The sequence below is a fragment of the Ambystoma mexicanum genome, chromosome 2q, assembly GCF_040938575.1.
Source record: "Ambystoma mexicanum isolate Mex_15411 chromosome 2q, UKY_AmexF1_1, whole genome shotgun sequence".
NCBI classification, from domain to species: Eukaryota; Metazoa; Chordata; class Amphibia; order Caudata; family Ambystomatidae; genus Ambystoma; species Ambystoma mexicanum.
This window is the reverse complement of record NC_090924.1, coordinates 1392184699-1392206047: the sequence shown is the minus strand read 5'-3', so window position 1 is coordinate 1392206047 and position 21349 is coordinate 1392184699. Positions and strand designations below refer to the sequence as shown.

The window sequence follows — 21349 nt, the reverse complement described above, 5'->3', positions numbered from 1 at the left end:
TTGGGACCAAATGACTGATACTGTGAAGCTAAAGCTAAATCCCTGCTCGTTTAGTGGTGGCACATACACCATCGCTGCCACCAGCTTCTCCAGTAGCCCCTTGAGGGTGCTCTGATGGGTCGTTACGCAACATCCACTTTTGCACACAATGGATTATATTTTTGCACTGCAAATCATTACACCAGATTGCAGATCTTTTTAAAAAAAGGTTGGTCCTCACTGGTGTAATCTGTATAACTGTGCATTAAATTAGCGTACAGATTTTGCAATATTCATGGCATTATTTTGCTTTTGTTTTGTTCCACAGGCATATGGTGTATTCTTTGTCTTGCATCCCATCGAAAATGATATCTAAAAAAATGAAAACTCACAGAAATGTTAAAAAAATGCAGTTTCCGCCCACAGCGGAAGATGAGGGTGGCAGTCTCCATTTAATGTCAAGGAGTATTGGTGGTCTCCCCAGGCTCTACATCACATCCCTGGAGGAGCACCACCATCACAGTGATGTTGTTCCGAGACCCTGCCAACAGGGCACTTTTTACCAGTTGTTTGCTGGCAAACGCGGCAGCCCTGTCATAGATGGTTTCCAACCTCTTTTCCTTGACTTCAGACCCTGGTAAATTTGTTCCCATGTTGTTCGCCAGGAGGAAGCAGCCGCTCTCTGGCTTTGCTGTGTCGTCCGCTATAGTTGTAGATGGGTATTTCAGTCCTTCACCCGTGGGCATGCTGGGCTGGTCAACCTGAGGCTCTTTGGGCGTCCTCTGTAGAGACTGTTGGTGGCACTGCAGAAAGGAGGACAACGCCTTTTGCGTGATGGCGACCACCTCGTTTTCCATGAGCACTTCCCATAGCCCGCTTGAGGCCAACACAAGGAATTGGCAAAGGTTATCAATGGGGATGGATACAGCATAGGGGGCAGGGATAACAGATCTTTTGAGTTTGGGGTCTCCGTGGCATCCAATGGCACGAGTAGTTTTGGTGATCCCTTCCACCAATCCCTTCTGTATGTTAGTGCTGATGGATCCTCCTGCCTGGTGCACGCGGCTTCTCTCACGGGCATTGGCGGTGCTGTGTTCCTTGGTGAGACGATAGCTTTTCCCACTTCTGCACAAGACCGCATGAATGTCACCTGCAGGACAACAAAATAGAAGAGCATTTATAGGTGTGCTGTGATGGCTGCAGATACAAATACTGTGGATAAAATAAAATTGGTATTATACTCCTGCAGATAATAGTGTGCAGGAAAATATCTTCAAATAAAACAGAATAAAAGAAATAGTTTTTTTCCAGCCATTCAATGTCAATATCCTTACTTTGGAAATAAATTTATATTTTTCATAACTTAAAAATATATTAGAATTATTTAAAAACATCACACATTTCTTAGTCTTATTTAAAATATTCAAAGATAAAGATAACTAGTCAAAATAATAGGTACTTTCTTGCCCTGAAACAGCTACACAATCTACATTAGGTTATGTTCATTTTACAAGTGTGATTGCAAGAACCAGTGTTGGTTGTAATAATGTTTAATCAGTACGATGCTCATTCATCGAGAAATATGGGGGGGGTGAGGGAATATAAGGGGTGCAGTGGTTGGAGGATAGCGAATAAATACAAGGGAAGGGGGCGTTTGAAGGGGTAACTCCACCAAATAAAAAATAAACATTTCAATGAGGTTTTTCAGCCAAATTATTTCTGCAAACAAAAAAATGGTATGAATGAACACAAGTCGAGCATGACCATTTTAGTGTGGTGAGTTAAAAGTCTCACCCTCCCATCGGTAGTGGGTTCAGCAGACAGAATGTGAGTAAAGGTGAAAAAATGTGTGGGGGCATAGTGTTAGGGCTATTATTCAGTATCATATGTAGTATCTAATATTTTTTTATTAAAAGTGTCTCTAAAGTGTTCAGAGCTAGACATATGGCAGAAAATACATGCATTAATAAAAGCGTCATGGCTGGCTAAGAAGCCATCTTTGCAGATGGCCATCATGTAAGGTCAAATGACAAGGAGGGTCAGGGAATCTCTGAGAAGCTATTGAGTGAAGTAGCTGGATGAATTCAGCCAGGGAAAGAAACAAATATGCTGAAATGTAGAAGTGTCTTAAGCAATGTCTCTGGCTCAGAGCGGGATAATGCAATGGCTTAGTCCAAAGGTCTGCAACTTCTGCCTCTCTGCAACTCCCATCAGACCTAGCTAGCATAGTCAATGGTGAGGGCTCATGGGAGTCACAGGTTGCAATCTTATAGAGCTAACAAAGTAAAAGGTTTGTAGTTTTAGAGATCATAGGAATGGGTATTGGAAATAAAGATGTGTACTCTTTGCTGCCTTGCGGAAAATGTTGCCAGAGCCTCACTCACCATCTGCCCACTTGATAATGAATATGAGAACTATGTGATTACTGGCCACACCTGGAATTAATAAACGTATTGCTAATAAAGTTCAGTTTGCTGAATCATGCTGTAGCCGGTTTCCTTGTTCTGGTGTCAAGTGAGAAGGTGGGGCGATGCATTCTTGGTGTGTCGACGCAGCATTCACCAGGCACAGAGAGAATCCCCAGCACCCCAAGAAGGCAGTGGCGATCAGGCCCATCACCCTGGGCTGGATGTCCTGTAGAGCACAAGGCCTTTCAACCCCTTCTAACTGAGAGGGACTGGGTCACTGGGGGCCAGCGATCATGCATTTTGTTTTACTTTCAGAGTATCTTTTTAACACTTTATTTTTTCACATTTCTTTTTACGATTGACTGACAATTAGAGTGATTGTCTTTGTTACTTTTAGGCCAGCATCATTACATAGTTCAACTGTGACTACATTTGATTTTTGAGAGAGAAAAATCTATCCAGCTGAAAGGTACCACTTTTAGAGCTAGTGCAAAAACCTTCCAGGGTGGACAGATCAGTTCAGAAGAGGAAGGTGTAAACATGTTACAATAACATCAAAAATATAACACAGCTCTCTATATCCCCTGCATCGCAGGGGTTTACTACTATCAATCAAATCAAATGTTATGGCAAACAAATGCTGCCCCAGTTTCCTTCTTTTGCTATGATCGGTAAACAAATAGGATTAAGGTTTTTGTAAGCAGATGTCATGGGCCAAGAGGAGTAGTATAATATTATACCTTTCATCACCATATGAATATGACAAGTAGCCACATCCCTTTAACCTGGAAGTCCCACCCCAGATGTGCAATCATGCGGATCCCCCGGAAGTCACGCCCTAACGGAAGTCCTATTCTGTGAGTGATATTATGGGGTCAACCGGAAGTCCAGCCCTAGCTGAAGTGTTACCCGGGATGTGACATCATAGGGGCCACCCGGAGGTCCCACCCTATAAAAAGTTCTATCCCAGATGTGACATTATGGGGGTCACCCGGAAGACCCGCCCTATCTGAAGTCCTGATCAGGAAGTTTTATCCCAGATGCAACATTATGGGTGTAACCCGGAAATCCCACCCTTTTAGATTGTGGGTAATTGCTATCAACATTTTGACCTGGTAGTAAGCTGTGTGAAACCTTGTTAGTGTACCCTTTGACTGGTTAATGGGGTGACAATATAATGCGGAAATGATGTAGATGTGTTTGACCCCCAAAGGTATGCCTCCCAAGACAGGGTTTACAGGACGCCAGGGTGCTGTGGAGATGATGTAGGCACTGTGCCGCCCCTAGGGGTGGAGTCAAGGATATATATATATATATATATATATATATATATATATATATATATTCAGTGAAAAAAACGTTGTTAAAGGGATGTTATGGTTGCAAGTAATACACTATATTACTTCATGTGTACTTACCCAATTTTTGTTTGATAACGTTAGTTGACGCAGAACCCGGAATATCAACACACATCATCTCACAACACAGCGCGTCCCAATTTTGAATTTAAAACCATACTTTTAAAAAAATAGCAAAACTGTACATTTTTTAAAGTACTTTTATTTCAAAATAAACGCTCCAAGAACATCCGGCGATTGCCATAATCAAGCAAATGGGTAATTTTTTTCTTCATTCTCATTCCACAAATGTTTATCATGAGTCACACGGTTTTCCTTGTGGGCAAAAAAAGCTCATTGGACGCACTGTGAATCGCAAGGCTTTGGCATTCGGTTGGCGCTAGGCCACCGTAAAGGATGTCAGGTTGCTCCTTATCACTGCTGCCACGTAAGGGCATATCGGCCCGTGGCGCTCGTCCCAAAAAAGAGTCACTGTAATCCAGCTATTCACGTGTATCTACAGCTGCCGGTTGAAAAACCTATCAGTTGGTATCTGGAATCGATAACAATCGTAGAAAAAGCAGGATGTACCGGTTTAAAAATGATAACAGAAATGTGTCTCAGTAGCTGATCTTTAGTACAGTTTATCATTTTACCTACTAATTCGGCCCTGTGTTAAAACTAATGATGAACACATATGTGAAACAATGGGAACAGAGAGAAAACAATGTGAAAAGGAGTTGTCAATTTACTTCAAAGGTTACTGCTATGCACTATGTTCATCTCGAAATGGGATGCTGACACTACAATCAGGGAGCAAGCTAAAGTCACGAAGAACACATAGATGGAATTTTAATTAAATAGTAGCGTTGAATTACGCGTTTGTGGAACCTGGGACTGGTGCCTCCAATATAGCGGTGGGAGCGCTGTTGTCTCAAAAGGATGGGGAAGGGAGGTGTCATCCAGTTGCTTTCTATTCCAGGAAACTCACAAGTTGTGAGCAGAATCACTCTATTACGGACAAGGAATTATTGGCCATATGAGCAGCATTTCTGGAGTGGCATCAGTATCTTCTGTGAGTGAGACATCAGGTGTTGGTAATAACTGACCATAAGAATCTACAGTACTTTAAGACTGCACATACTTTAAGTCCCAGACAGTTGTGGTGGTCACAATATTTTAATGAATTTGACTTCCTGGTAACTTTCCAGCCCGGGAAGAAGAACGGGAAGGCTGATGCATTATCCAGACAGCAAAATTTAGAAAATGTGACTACCGAGGTGAAGACTATCCTGCCTGTGGAAAGAGTGGTAGGTGCAGTAACGAACAGTCTGTTGATCCATGTGAAAAAGGAGAAATGAAGAAACGAAAGAATATGACATGGGGTCCCAACGGACTCTTAGAGACGATGAAGAATGATCTCCCATACTATGCAGGAAAATTATATTTACCTACTCAAGATTTACAAACAAAAGCCTTGCATTGGTGCCATAACTCTCCCTTCGCAGGACATGCGGGAGGAAAAAGACACAGGAAATGTTGACAAGGTATTTCTGGTGGCCAACTTGGATACCATTGATTATATTAAAAAATGTGAAACATGCACACAATGTAAGGCTGATCATGTACGTAAGGCATGACTATTGCAGCTGCTGCCTACTCTGGAAAATGTTTGGACACACATTTCAATTGACTTCATAACTGACTTGCCTCCTGATAATCACTATGACACAATCTGGGTGGTAGTGGATTAGATGACCAAACAAGCTCATTTTGTGCCTTGTCAAGGTATCCCAGGGGCAGGGAAATTGGCAGAGATATTCTTACAGAACATTGTTCGATTGCATGGATTGCCACAAAGTATTGTATCTACTAGGGGTCCACAGCTTACATCTAAATTTTGGCGTGCCTTTTGTGAAATGCTGGGTATTGAATGTGCTTTATCTACAAGTTATCACCCACAGACTGATGGACAGACTGAGCATGTCAATCAGACTGGGGAACAATATTTACAATGTTATTTGCATGACGGTATGGATTCCTGGGTACAGGCTTTGTGGTTAGCAGAATTTACATATAATAATACCGAGCATGCTTCACTGGGGATGTCACCTAATGAATGTTTGTATGGACAAGGACAGAATATGTTGCCAGAAGTTACCCCCAGTGGAAACATTTCCAGCATTATAGTAAAGGAAAGACTTACTTACTGTTGGCTATCAGACAAAAGGCTAGAGTGAATTTAGAACAAGGAAAGAAGGATTATAAGAAACAGGCAGATAAGGGAAGACGAGCAGCTCCTCATTATCAAGTGGGAGACAAAGTATGGTTATCTACACGTAATTTACCCTTGGCAGAATATCGTACATTTGCCCCCAGATTTATTGGGCCCTATGAAGTGGTGACATGTATTTCGCCAATGGCTGTTAAACTTAAATTGCCTGATACGTTAAAAATACATCCTGTGTTTCATGTGTCTCTCCTTAAACCTGCAGTTCCAGGAACACGTGTACAAAGACCGCCAGCCATTACCAAAGAAGGTCAAATGGAGTATGAAGTCAAGAAGATATTGTATTCCAGAGGCAGACACCGGAACTTGTGGCACTTAATCCAATGGGCTGATTATGGACTGGAGGATTGTTCATGGGAACCTGCCAGCTCAGTGCATGCACCAAAATTGATAAAGCAATTTCATTTACGTCATCCGGAAAAGGCAGGGCCAGGGAAGAGGAGGTACTGTCAGGAATAGGGTGCGGGGCAAGCCCAGGAGGCAGTATAGGAGAAATTGAGGTAAAGACTATGGTTTCCAGCATGCTTAAGGGCATATTGTAGTCACTGGAGTTGGCACCCTGAGACAGCTAGAGCCCATCAGGGGAGTATTTAGCCGTTGACCGCCCGTGCACAGGTGCTGACAATTGATGTTGTGCAGCACGGGCGGTTAGGACGGCGTGTATGGGGCTCTGGACGAACTGATGGCAATCACAGCGGTGAGCGTGGGCTGCAGGCAATCACGGCGGTGAGAGAGAGTTGTCGGCCCAAGTCTGTTGATCCATGCGGGCTCCGACAGTGACTCTTGGAGGCACGCGGGTCACTCTGCAGCTTTCCCCGGCCGCGGCGGTGAACCTTCCATACTATAGCTGTGAGCTCCAGACTATGCGCGGCAGTGGCTCCAGCTACGGCGCTCCAACAGCGGCATGTCCTAATGGCCAGGTATACTCTCGAGTCACCCGAACCCTAAGATAAGTATATTCAAGTATTTACGTTAATGCCTCGTGCATGGTGTTTCAGTGCTAAATTCTGAGCGATTTTCATGAGCTACTGGCGTTGGTTCAGTAGGTTGTTGGTAACTTTGTTTCTACCCAGAGTATGAGACAATACTCGCAATAAAGAAAGGAATCTTTACTAATTCTGGCATCCAACTACAGACAAGTCATGATCTATGTTTTCGCCTATGTTTACTCATGTTCAATGTCAGTCCATGTGTCATGTTGAATTCATGCAGGGAAGATTACCTTGTGTGTGTCATACAGTTTATGTTGCTTCATGTTTGCTATGTGTTATACACATTATACACACACGTACTGGGTCATGGGTATGTTAGAGTATAATTAAGAACCCTAGGTGCTACATAGTATATTCATGAGTCGAATAGGATAGGCAGTATCAAGCATGGAGTGCAGGACTGTGAAGTTTCAGTATTAAGTGATGTGTTAAGAAATGCATGTTTGCTCTTCCCTACCTTCCCTTTGTCATTCCACGCCCTTTCCCTAACTCCGTCTTCCCCCCATTGGCTGCCACGTGGTTATATGTGTATTTACATTCAGAGGCCCATGCCAACCACGGTGGGAGGGTTGATCTATTCGGCTTCTGTGGTTCGGGAGAGGGGGTTGAGACCCTTTCATCCCTCGTTTGACTTGACACCTAGTAATTTAGGATGAGACCCAAAGTTACTTAAATATGAAAAAAAACAAGGGGGATCCTTGGAGTCTCTCTGTCACACATTAGTCCTGGGTGCGAGAGCCTTACCCAGAATCTTTAGCTCGCTATCTTTTACAGAGGAGACATATCCCAATCATATCATTATTTCTCCTGCCCAGGAGCAGTCCAGCACCGAAATGCTAGTCAATTGTCCTCTGAACAACAGTACCAACAGCAACCTCAGACACGTTTTTCAGTCTGGTTGGACCTCATCAGTAGGGTGGACCTGTGCCTCCCTAAGAATAGTGAGTAAGGGATCCACGTCTGGATTCCCCTAGTAACTTAGGGTAGGACCCAAAGTTACTTAAATATGGAAAAAACAAGGGTGTTCCTGGGAGTCTCTCTGCCAGAGATTAGACCTGGGTGCAAGAGCCTTACCCAGATTCTTTAGCTCACTACCTTTCACACAGGAGAAATATCCCAATCCTATCAGTATTTGTACTGCCCAAGGGCAGTCCAGCACCAAAATGCTAGGCAATTCTCCTCTCAACAAGAGTACCAACAGCATCCCCCGACACATGTTTCGGTCTGATTGGACCTCATCAGTAGGGTGGAGCTGTCCATCTGTAAGAATAGTGACCAAGGGGTCCACGTCTGGATTCCCCTAGTAACTTAGGGTGAGACCCAAAGTTACTTAATTATGCAAAAAAACAAGGGGTGTCCTGTGATTGCTATTGGTACTCTTCTTCAGAAGATAATTCCCTAGCAATTCGGAGCTGGACTGACCTAGGGCAGGACAAAGACTGCTATGTTTGGGATATTTCTTCTCTGTGGAAGATAGTAGATAAAGACTCTGGGTAATTCTCTCATAACCAGGACTAATGTCTAGCAGAGAGACTCCCAGGACCCTTCTTGGTAATTTGCATGAAAAACCTGCATACTACCACAAAATGTCAAACAGTAAGCATATAATGACTGGACTCACAAACACCACAGCATAATACACCCATTCAAGCAAACACCTCACCATATACCACAATCCAAAATGTTTGCTTCCATCTTATGCTGCAGCGCTTCATGCCAAACACACAATCTTGACTGCATGGCCTGGCCAAAACTCTTCATCCAGCCTCACCAAAAGAAACACTAAATATATAATAATTAAACTCACCACCACCACAACATAACACAGCCATGCAAACAAACGCTTCACCAATAAATGCAACCCAAAATGCCTAGAGTCTTCAATACCAACATTCTGAACACAATCCAACAAAAAACGAAGACGCATCATGTCACTGTCCTATAAACACTATTACACTACTACCAATCGGTACACACATTTTTGAAAACATATCCCCTAAGCAGCCCACATACCACAGTCAAAATCTTTGGTAACATGGGTTTCGGGCCTGGCTACAACCACTTCAGCATAACACACCCATAGAAACAAACACCTACCAAATAACCACAACCCAAAAACATAATACATCCACCTTCAAACTATCCACTTCAATTAACATTCTAAAACATAATTACAACCAACATACAAACTCTTCAATACATACCCTCTTCACCCAATGCTCTTCTAATGACCCAAAACCAACATCATACTAAAGTAAAATAGCCAGTAGTGCGCCCAGTGTTAGTATGTCAGTGGACAACCGTGGTGACCGCGCACATCGCAAACTCATCTCGGGCTTCTCCCACCTAAACAAATACAGCATTTGACCCATCTGTTACTCCCGCTCCCTCTTCAATCACTCATACACACCAACACACTCCCCAAAATTGGATTTATGCTAACTTCCAGAGCATGTTGCGCATCCAATATGGCGGGCGCATCGAAACAATTTGATGCACCTTACGCCTCATCCCAGCCAATCAAACAACATGTTGCGTGTCCGCGGACATGGCGCAAGCCGATTATCCAATCGGTGTCCTGTCCGCGGAGCGGACATTGATATCACTAATTTTTTTGCCTTACGGTTTGTTCGTTTAAAAAACAAACTACTGGACAGATTTACACCAATTTAACAAAAGCACGCTTTTGGGACCAAGCCGCTGCTCCTGCCACAAATTTGGTGAAAATCCGTCCAGCGGTTTGAGCTCTAGGCACAACAGGCATTTTTTCCCATTATGTCTATGGGAAAAAAATAAATTTTGGGACCCCCCCTATAACAATGCACCCCCTTGACCAAATCTCACCAAACTTCAGTCATACAACAATAACCTGTATAGCTGATGAGGAATTGCAACCTCCTGATGCTAAAGCTATGGAGTTTGAGGATGAGATGATCTGTGTGCGGGTTGTTATGATGAAGTTAGCTGATATGACGCCGCCTGATTCCCACCCTTTCAAAGCTGCTGCTGAATGGTGTGATGGTCTGGATGCTGTTATAACCGATGCAGACTACACAGATGCAGACTACATAGCTATGGATGAGTCTATGAAGACTCTTAAAGCGCCCTTGTATGAAGACCTGGGTGTTCTGGACGAGCTGTTTCCAGAGGCTGCCATATTCCCAGAGCTAGAAGCATGTACCAATAAAGACAAGCTGTTTATGGACACCGCTAATTTTATGGAGATGGAAGTGGATGGTCGAGACCTGTGCAATCTGGTATGTAACACGGTGTGGGTTTGTGTGGGTGTGTGTGTGTGTTAAACCTCTTTTTTTGTTGAATTGCAGAAAATGGCAGATAAAGTTGATGGCGCAGAGAGTCAGCAGTCTTCATTCAATACCGTACATTTTTACTGAGTGTGATGTTCTAAAAATGATCGAAAGTCCAGCAACCCAAAGCAGTGATAAGTGTAAGAAATATGTCTGCTTACAAAGATTTGAAAGTTCTGATGAAGAAAACGATGAAAATATGACCCTTTTGGAGTCCTTAATTGTTCAGGCGTTTGTGGCCTGTGTAGTGAAAACATGCTTGAAGCAAGAGTATTACAGCTGGTGTTATGGGCATAAATATGATGATGGGCATAAATAGATGCTCACGAATGTCTACTCCCACATTACCACGCTTGAGCATTATGTTAGATATGTTTTATGTTGAATTCATATAAACTTTTCCAACTGCTTAAAGCGGTCTATAAAGGCCTGGGCGTGCGCTTACCTTATGGTGTGGAGAGTGTTTTATCAAAAACTTTCCTGGAAATACATGATTGTCGCAATCCAGAGGAAAATATTTGATCTTTACAGTTGGCCGGTGCTGTGGTTTTTAGAAACCGGGAAGCCCGATTAATGCAAAAAGATTTTTGTGACCTACACATTTCTAGGAAGACCCATAAGGAGTGCCCGATACACCGGAAGCTGTTTTAAAGAGAAAAGAAATACAATGACCGTGTGTGATGCTGGAAATGCATCAGAGGGACAGGGCCTCTGAATCCTTGTCCTTTACTGCTTTTTATCGTGTGTTCTGTCGTGTTTCCTGCTCAGGAGTCCATGTGGGACTCCTGGCAGTGCAGCTCTCTCTTTTGGTTTGGTGAACAGACCCATGGGATACCCTTATGGCACCCATGGGTAGGGGTACAACCCTGTGCCCCTAGTGTATGTTTTTGGGCACCTGTGGGTGGCCCACAGAGCAGGGTATGGGCTGGTGGCAGCTCCATGCTGAATTTGACAGGTGCTCTGGGTGTCCTCCATTTTGGGTTACCCAGGCCCTGCCATTGGGATCAGTTGATTCCTGGTAGGAAACAAGATGGCCCCTGTGGCCTCTTGCTTTCTATTGCCTGTTACCTTGTTTTCCCAAAGTCCTGGGAAGCCCTGACTCTGTCCCTTCCCCCTGACTGGCTGTTGGGTGGAAGTTCCATATATGGTGTTGTTGTGAAGGCCCAGCTAGACTGACTGGAGCCTTCCCAGTGGCTGTATGTTGTGGGTACCTCCTGTGGGTGGGACCTGGGTGAATGGAGTGTGTGACCAATATACACTCCTTGTTGTGGTTGTCTGGTTTCTGGCATGAGAGACAAAGACTGAGACAGCCCTGCCCGAAACTGGTCTGAATGCAGTGTGTAGTGTTGAATGGCTGGGTACTTGTCCCAATCCACATTCCTTGTTGTGAGTGTCTGAAAGGGAGGAGTGTGGCCTGAATGCACTGTGTGCCTGATTGGCTGACTGACTGCATGAATGCCCTTTTGTATGATTGGCTGCTGAGTGTGTGCCAGCAGTGTGGATGAGAGACAGAATAGTATATCTGGGGACCTCTCACCACTAGTAATTGTTCAGAAGCGTTCAGAAGCTGAGTCTCCACTCTAAGAGTAACTGGAACTGCTGATCCTCGACGCCCAGCTGGAAGAAGGAGACTTGCTGTTGCACTTGCTTCGACCGATCTGAAAGCTACCGAATTCGTCGAGGACTGACCCGAGAGAGGACCTGGTAAGGCGCCCTCTTCCCGTGCTCTGAGGGATCATCGAGCACTGCTACATCTTCGCCGAAGCGCCCTGGAAGTCGGACCCTCGAAAGGCTGCCGACCCGAGACGGGACCGCCGAGGAGGTCGAAGTGAAGCACCCGGACATCGCCGCCGTCGAAGTCCATTGCCGTCGACAAGGGTTCGCAGGTCTGTGTAACCGCTGGAGGCCCGTCGAAGTTGTGTTGCTCAGCCGTGGAAGCCACTTGACGCCGTGCCGCCGACGACCGGAGCCGTCCGCTCCTTGCCTAAGAACAGTTGAATCGAAGGACTCCCTCGTCCGCACCGTCGGCCGCTTTATCCTGCCGGAGAAAGTCGAGGACGACCAACGCGCCGAGGAGAAACCTGCCGGTGGGTTTCCCGCCACCCGAGGACCACAAAGACTGGAACGACTCGACGCCCTGGCTGGGCCCCCGTCCTCACAATCTTTGCGGTCCAAAACAATTGTCATCGAGGTGCCCCGCACGCCTCTGCCTTGCAGGACGCCAACGCTCCGTCGGTGACGAGCACCGATTGGATCGAAGCTGCCGCCTCATTGACGCCGTTCTCCCCTGTTTGTTGTCGGACGTTCGACGCCCCATGTCTCCCGCTTGAAAGGGAAGGCATTCAAGAAGGGCCTCGATTCCCCGCCGCCGAACGCCGAGTTCCTCGACGCTTCTCGACGCCTCTCGACGATCCGTGACTCCCACTTGAAAGGGGGTCGCTCAAGAAGGATCTGTCGACGCCTCTTCGAAGAACTCGACTCCACCAGGTACATTGGGGGGGTAAAAACATTATAGGAGGGAATAAGACTTGCAGAACAATATATGGACTGGGCTTGTGCTATATCTTTATTTTACAGGTTGCCCAGGTGGGGGGATCTCCACACAGAACTGTGTCTAGTGGTAGGGGCCAGTATTCTGCCTATTGCTCAACCATCTTATTTTCTCTCCTCTCTCTATTGCTGGTTTCACTCTGTTGATCTGTGTGACATTGTTACAGTATTGTTGATGCACTTTAATGAGATCTAATACAAAGGGTGGTACCACTTTAGAATTGTATATATATTGTATATATTTGCCATTGTTGATTTTCCTAAGTACAAAGTGAGTTATTATGATAAGTGTACATAACCTTGAATATTGATTATATAAAGACTGTGTTCTAACCAATACAGTGTGTGGACATTCCTTTGTGGGGGCTTGGGGACTACACTGTACTTAAGAACCAGCCTGCATCACCTCCTGAGAAGCTAGGCCTTGATTGCTCGACCATAGCTACCGAATAGAGAATCTAGGCTGGGGTCCTCTGTGCCTCCCCTCTACCATATAGAGAGCAGAAGTACAGACCACCCCCTACCAGTCTTTACACCGTGCTCCTTATATGTGTACATTTGTTTCTAGGATAGAACTTCTGTAGGCCAAGCAATGCGTGTGGAATGTAAACTGAAGCAGGACAGGTATGTGGAAAAACTGTTATACGTTATGCTGAAAGAGAGAATATCTGAAATCACCACAAATACTTTGAAATATCTACGGGTACCTACACCCCAGCGCAATCTGCCTTGTAAAAGCGTAATGTGTATAGGTAACAAAGACACCTTTTAACTTGGAAACTCTGGCGTGGTCCCCTACTCGAAAGGTTGTTTTCTTGACCTTCTCGGATAACCTTTGAGCATATAGGTTTCTCCACACTGTTAATGAATTTTCAGACGTTACAGACTTTGGAGTCATTTTAACATATGTACCAACACCTGGCTGCCTGTATTGAATAAATACTGGTATTTGTATAAATACGATGTGGGCTCTCTATAAAAGTAAAGCGATTCACGCGCATTGAAACCAAAAAGGTCCCTGTTACTACCTACCGGAGCTGGTAAGCATAGTTCCGGGTTACGGCAGCGCTGGAGTGACAGCGCTGCAGTGTTAGAGAGATTACGTCCTGTTACAAACATATACAGATAATGACATCTTTTCTTCGCCTTTAGAGCTAAGTCTGCATTTGGGGACATTTACCCATAGAGGCTTTTCAGAACAACAACAATACAGGGCAGTTACAGAACCTGTTACGGTTGAGGAGCAATGAGAAAGGTATTTTTACCCATTATGTAAGAGATGTTGAATAGTGAATGTGTTAAAACACAGGGTGAATAGTAACAGTGAGCTATTGACAAGTATTTTTCAGGGATAAACTTCCCTTTGGGTAATAATGATACCGAAAATAAACATAGCCTTCTGTTTAAAAAGAAATAGAGGTGAAGACGAAAGAGATGTCGTAATATATTTGTCAGACTGTAAGTTATAGTAATCATGTTTTTAAAAGAGTATGGCTAACATTGCGTGATGGCATACGAAGAAATGGGAACATATGCAAAAGATTGAGTGCCCTGAAGATAGCACCAACAGGAAATGCAATTGAAATTGCTTTTGTGTGCATTTTCTTCAAATTGCTTTTGGTCCTAGAAACACATATTGTTAGTGTAGGCACATTTCCTTGCCCTCATAAGACAAGGGGCCTTATTAGAAAGAACAGTGGTAGAGATATTAATTACCTTTCCACACAAACATAGAGGCGCCTGCATTGTATACTTTTCCACAATATGAGTTGTACGTATATATGTAGATGTCATTGTTAGTATGAATTTTGATTATGCTGTTGATTTTACCTGCAAAAAGCAGGTGTTAAAGTGTGAATCAGGCGTTAAGGGTTAACGGCGCCGATGGCGCCGTTAAACCCTTAACGCCTGACTTGTAATGAGGGTATGTATAATATCTGTAATAAAAATAAAATTAAATGTTTTTCACCTGCCACAGCTCTATTTATTTTTTTAAGTGCTTCAATGGATAACAACTCTCATTTAAGCATGTATAGAAGCTATTATGATAAAATTGGATTGGAAGTTATGGTGGTGTTGATGCTCTTCATAGAAAACTACAACATAACTATCAGCCTGGCATACGTGGAACTGTTAAGAAATAGCTATCTGTTCAAGAGGCATATAACCTTCATAAAAACGCTCTTTTTGTCCTTTTGAGTCCTTTTGAAAACCAGAACGATGGTGCGCATTACATCCTGACGGTTATGGATATTTGATAAAAATACACTTTTGCCGAGGTCTAAGACTGGTTCAAGGGTGACAGCCACTTTCAAGCATGTCTTCAGTATGGGGCGGGCGCCTGAACAATTACAAACTGATGAGGGCAAGGAGTTTTTCAATAGGCCCCTCCAAAATCTACTAAAGCAACACAACGTTCATCATTTTATAACGCACAATGAGGTTAACGCGGCTATTGATGAGCGCTTTAATAGAACCTTGAAATCTAATCCACAGATTTTTCACAGCAAACAATACACATTGTTATGTGGACATATAACAGACTTTTATAGAGGTGTAACGACTGCTATCACTGGTCTATTCAAATGACTCAAAGTCTGTAATGTCTGAAAATTCATTAACAGTGTAGCGAAACCTATATGCTCAAAGGTTATCTGAGAAGGTGAAGAAAACAACCTTTCGGGTAGGGGACCACACCAGAGTTTCCAAGTTAAAAGGTGTCTTTACAAAGGGGTATCACCAATCATTTACCAATGACATTTCTATAGTGGCACAAGTGTCTGCGAAAGAGAGGATATACATCTACCAGGTGGTTGATTATGATGGGGAAGTGGTAAGCAGTAATTTCTACACTGAGAAGTTACAGAAGGTCACAAATGATCCCTAACATTTTTATAGGGCTGAGAAAATTATTCAGCGTAAATGTAAGGGACTAAGAAACAAAACCTGTCAAATGGGTGGGATGGCCTGAGAAATGTAACAGTTGGGCCAGCGCTGTGTAGAGGAGCAGGTGGATGCCTTTTCCCTGGTTCCCGCCGCCTCACCACAGTCTTATTGGAATAGCAGGCGAAGAGCTACAATTGGGAACCCATGTATGAATTCATGCAATGTTCCTGTACTGCATCAAGTATATGAAAGACGATATGAACTCAGGCAACCATTCAAAACGTATCCTCACGGTGAAACAGTGGAAGGATGCTACCAGGAAGGATGTCACTTACCAAGTTGTCAGAATGCGTCTATGGATGATGTGGATGTAAGTCAAGCAAAGTCTGATGACAACATAAGGATGTCATAAAGACAATATATGAACCTATGTTGTAACGATATGAAAATACGTAAGAGTAACAGTGTAGATGAAGCAGTGAGAGAAACATATACCTGAAGATAAAGTAATCGTGACTATAAAGAAGATAAAGTAACTTGCTGACCAATAACTGTAAATACGCTTTGACGCAAGGTAGAAAAGACATAGTGAAGCTTGCTAAAAGAGGTATATGAACAATGTTTAGGATAGCTATTTGAAGAAGATGGGTGACGGCGCATGTTAACAATCAAACCAGTTGCCACAAACATAAACTTAGGATTGCAAAAATAGAAGGAATGATGAAGAAGCTGTTTTCATGTGCTGAATAAGGGAGAACCCTGGCCTGCAATCAAGGATGCTATTTCAAGAGATGAATGCGGAGCACAAAGGGAGTCGAATGAATAGACCATGTGCGTAAAACATATTTCTGTTAAGATTAGGAGAGGCAAGAACATTTGTTGGAGCCAAGTGTTGGACAATTAAGACGGCAAGAACACATGTGAGGTGGTGTGAGCAAGTCTCTAAAATCCAGAAATGGTAACAATAAAATCAAATAGCAGTAAATGAGAAATTGAAATGGACAAGTTGGTGGTCTCTTAACACGTGATGGAGAACTCAAAACAAGGGCTATTTGTTAAGTCCAGATGAAGATAGTGGTGTGCTCATACTCCCTTGAATGTTCCAGGTCAGTGAGCAAACTGTGAGGTCAACTACAAACGGAAGACCTTGGCTAGGGATCAGGTTGATGAAAGACGATGGACTAATTGGAAAAACCGAGAATGTGTTGACGCATCTAAAACACCTAGGTTTCGTTTCCACGTATGTGCTACTAAGCAAGCCGAAAGTCCAAGGTTAGATTGGGTTGCCAACCAATTAGAAAGCCTGCCACTCAATTTTACATACAATGTTGCATTCACCAGTCCTTTGCCATATTCTCTGCTATAATCAGTATATGACATATGTAGAAGTAGTACACGGCGTGTACTACAGACGAGGGGCAGCCAATGAGATATTTACACTTATATGATTCTATAAGTAGACATGTTCCCCTAATACAATCCCTCCCATCGATAGGTTTTTGTACAATGCCACGTAGGATGACGTCATAAATGACGTATGTAAAAGTATACAAACTCTGTACACACAAGGTAAGGAATACTCATGCATCTATTTTGATAGCTGTTATATCTCCCTGCTTACTTTCTTTGAGATTAAAGCAGTATTTTACCATTTTCCTTGAGCTTGTCTGGTTATTTGGCCTAAGATATGTTATTGGTAATTACATCTAGTGCAAAGACGATGCTTCAAAAGTGCCAGAGCACAGCTGCATCTCTAAAGGATCCCTGGGACGATGGAAAGCACTAGATTGCGTATCACCTTGCCCAGTAATGTTTCTTTAGATACATTCCCTGACATCGAAATATCAAATTATTGTCTTAAAATGGCTAAGACTGTTGATTTACAAGGATTGCGGAAATTCAGGCTGATAGAGATTCAATACCCCCATATGTGGGACACTGTGGATAGAAGAGAGGCAAAGTTTACCATCAAGCGTGAAGGCCCTATTGAACTGTTACACACAGGATTTCCTACTGGTTTTTAAGGCAGTATACAAGTGTTGGTAGATTCTATCAACAAGGCTCTTGCAAACATCAAGTGCGATTCAGGTATACAGCTGTTTCTAGATAAGACTCAGGGGAAAGTATTTCTAAAATCGACTGATCTTACCCCAGAGTTTATATGTGCCAGGAAACTCTTTAGGGTGTTGGGAATTGTATAACATGTAAAAAGTAACAAAGCTTTGGACGGAACATGTGCTGACATAGCTGGGGGGCTTTATAGCCTCATGATCTACAGTGATATATTAGAATATCAAAGGATTGGATTGGTGTTATATTCACTCAGGTAGGCTGCAGGTATGTTCATCAGGGTACTTTCATCACTTTACAAGATTTATCAGGTGACATCAGGAGATAGGAAGTACAGAGGGCAGCCACTGGCTCCAACCAACCAGGCTACATCTTCCAACAGCCCTAGGCCAAATCATATTCAACCTGAAGCATTGCAGTCACTCTCATAGCATTCCAATTATGACATCACACCATGTATTCAAACACCATGCATTCAGGGACCAGGGAAGAAAGCTAGGAAAATCAGTCATAACACACCTCCATCCGTTCCACCACAAAAGACACACTTTATAACCAGACAGCACCGTACATACACCATGCATCTGCACACCTGACACATGCACCTCCGTTCAGCCGGCAGGAGTGTGGCTGTCTAACCGGGCATAACTAACACACAGGTAGCAGCACCACACCAACATTGCAACAAACCACAACCACCAAAACACATTCCACCCACTTTTGCCACTGGTGAATCACCAGCCTGTCACCCTGGAGTACTACCTGCCACTCATTGGGCCTCCAAACTACATTACAAACCATCATTCCCCACCAATATACCTCCCATCCACCACTGCCACCGGTGAACCTCAAGGCTGCCACCCCAAGTGCAAAACTGCCCCTACATGGGCTGGTACTGGCCTGCTGCACCTCTGAAGAAACTGAACTCACCCTCACTACAAACCAATCCAACTAGACACCCAGATGGATGTTTACATCCAACCTAAACCATATTGAGCAACAATCTCACCTGACACACACTCAACACTCACATAATTTGGCAACTGCCCTGCACAGCAAGAATCAAAATGGTCAACAAATGCCCAAACACACCAGAATCCCAGAGTGTTGGCCAGCCACACTGAGCCTCCTACATCAAACTCTGCTGAAAAGAATACCCACAACCAGACCAGATGAACACCGGCACAAAGAGATGGTAAGAGTTGCCAAGATCTCCAGAATCATCTGAAAGAGGATCTAGGATGATTCCAGAAAAACAAAAAACTAAATGTGGATAGAATGAAATAATCCTAGATGGGGCTCAACACAAACAACACCACATGTTTCCACACTTTTGTTTTTACTTCCACACAGGAAGATACGAATCCCCATCTGCATCAAATCTAACTACAATAAATGCCTCCATCCAGTAACGGCTTTAGCCATTCTATACGTATTTTACCACACCTGGAGCCATCCCCATCCAGCAAACCACAAATGCATCCTTTTCCCACTGAACACTACACCATACTCTGGCAGAATTCACAGTAACCATGCAAACCATACATCATCAACTACCTCACACCATCCAGAGTCGCTGTAGTCACATTTTCTCTGGATACTCCAACATAAACACACAGTGTGAGACCATACCATACAACACAAACCAACTCAGACAGCAGGTGTGGGCAGGACCCTACCCACACCAATTGCAAAATCATAGTAACATTTATTTCTTGACACCACAACTTATCCAAGCCCTAGATGTGTCAGGATGTACTAAAACCAAATAATAAACGTCATGTCATTCTCTCATACCACTAACAATGTACCGAAAGTATATATATACTTGGCTACTAACATATTATGCACAAATAACATTGGTGCAAGCTAAAAATCTAACATCACCCATTATGTGCTAAAAGTCAATTTTGCTACTTTGCACAACTCTAAAGCTTAAAATCCTTAACAGGTTAAAGCTAATTGGTTCAAACGTAACTTACATGCACAACTTTCACTTTAGCACAAACACTAGAAACATCTAATACATTTTACGTGCAATATCACTCCCAAAAGCCCATGCTGCATATTAGCAGGATGCAACCTAAAACCTGCAATTCCTCATATGATCTCTCCCACGCAGAAAACTCTGTGTTCTTCACGTCACCGGCACGTACATTCACGCTGAAAGGTACACTTCTTAAATGGAACATGCCCCTTCATTTCGACAAGCCAACAAATCCAGGAATGCAGAATGTTGGTGATCCCCAACTCTCCCAACAGCCCCACTGACGTCCTAATTTTATATTTGCAGCTGGAGTGAGCAGAGCTCTGGGGACCAACCGTCAGAGCAGCAAGTTCCAAGACACAAAGTCAGGTCAGACCACAAGTTCCTCTTTTCTTTTTTCATTTTTTTCTGGATTGCTCCAACAGACAGAGCCAGAATGAGCTCCCTGTCACTCACAGGCCCTCATTACGAGTTCGGCGGTAACAAGGCCGCTATTGGTGGCAGGGCTGCCGCCGAAATCGCGTCGGGGTCTGTGTCCTCGGAATGAGGACTTACCGGGCCATTCCGAGTTGGGAAGGCCCGGTAATTCCTCCCTCCAAGGACCCGGAGACGGTCCTTCCCCATTCCCATTTCAGCCCCATTACGAGATGGCCCATTGTTTGCTCCCTCTTCCCCTCGCGGGACCCGGTAAGTATGCCTGGTTTTCCCAGGCGTGCTTACCGTGTCCCGCGAGGGGAACTTGTAATGCGGCGGTACGGAGTGAACGGCGCCGGCACCTTTTACGGCGCCGTTCACTCCGTACCGCCAGGGTTGTAATGAGGCCCACTGTCACATTAGTCCGGCCACCTTAACCTGGCAGATACTGTGGTGATTACCCACAGCGGCACCCTTTCGTACTTCTGAAGTGTCCCAAAATATCCTTATGCATGCTGGACACCAGAGACTGTACAGCTACAGCTCTCCTATTAACACTGCAATGCTCCCAGGGTGCATTTTACCACAAGGACTTCTGCCAATTGCATTCCAATTAGATGAGCCATGAGCCTTCCTGGCTTAACTTCTGTGATGTTATAACTGCCCTGGGTGCTGGATGACCCCAAATCCCACTCTGTAGTGTCTCACCTCTATCTTGGGGATTTATGACCAATGTTCATGTGCTCTGATAGGATAGCTATCACAAATTTCTTGGCATGCATTCTGTGCCCTTCTTTCCGTCGCTGGGTGGTGGGACAACATCAGTGGGGTGCCGGGGGCAGTGGGCACCCTCTCCTTTCACCTTCCTCCTGCTCCCCCCAGAGCAGTCTAATCTTCTCACTCTCTCTCACAGGTACCTTGTGACTTCTTCCTCTGGGTTCGCCTGAGACCTCACCAAAGACCAGCTTGTCGCCAGTTGTTATATTCAAGTAAGAAGGATATTCAGATAGGCCTTCGGTATGTTCATCAGGATACTTTAATCATGTTACAATATTTATCAGGTGTCATCAGGAACATCAGGAGATAGGAAGTATAGAGGGGAACCCAGTAGCTCCCACCACCCAGGCT

At 44.1% G+C, this 21349-nt stretch overlaps 1 protein-coding gene across 1 annotated transcript in view; it reads right to left on the bottom strand.

Annotated features, from left to right (window-relative positions):
* Positions 1–376: 376 nt before the first annotated feature.
* The window catches only part of PP2D1 (protein phosphatase 2C like domain containing 1), a 99886-nt gene continuing 78913 nt past the window's right edge, over positions 377–21349 (bottom strand). Inside the window, exon 3 of the mRNA XM_069648877.1 lies at positions 377–1129. Coding sequence (XP_069504978.1) covers positions 438–1129 — 692 coding nt within the window. The 3' untranslated portion in view covers positions 377–437. The remainder of the gene's footprint in view (positions 1130–21349) is intronic.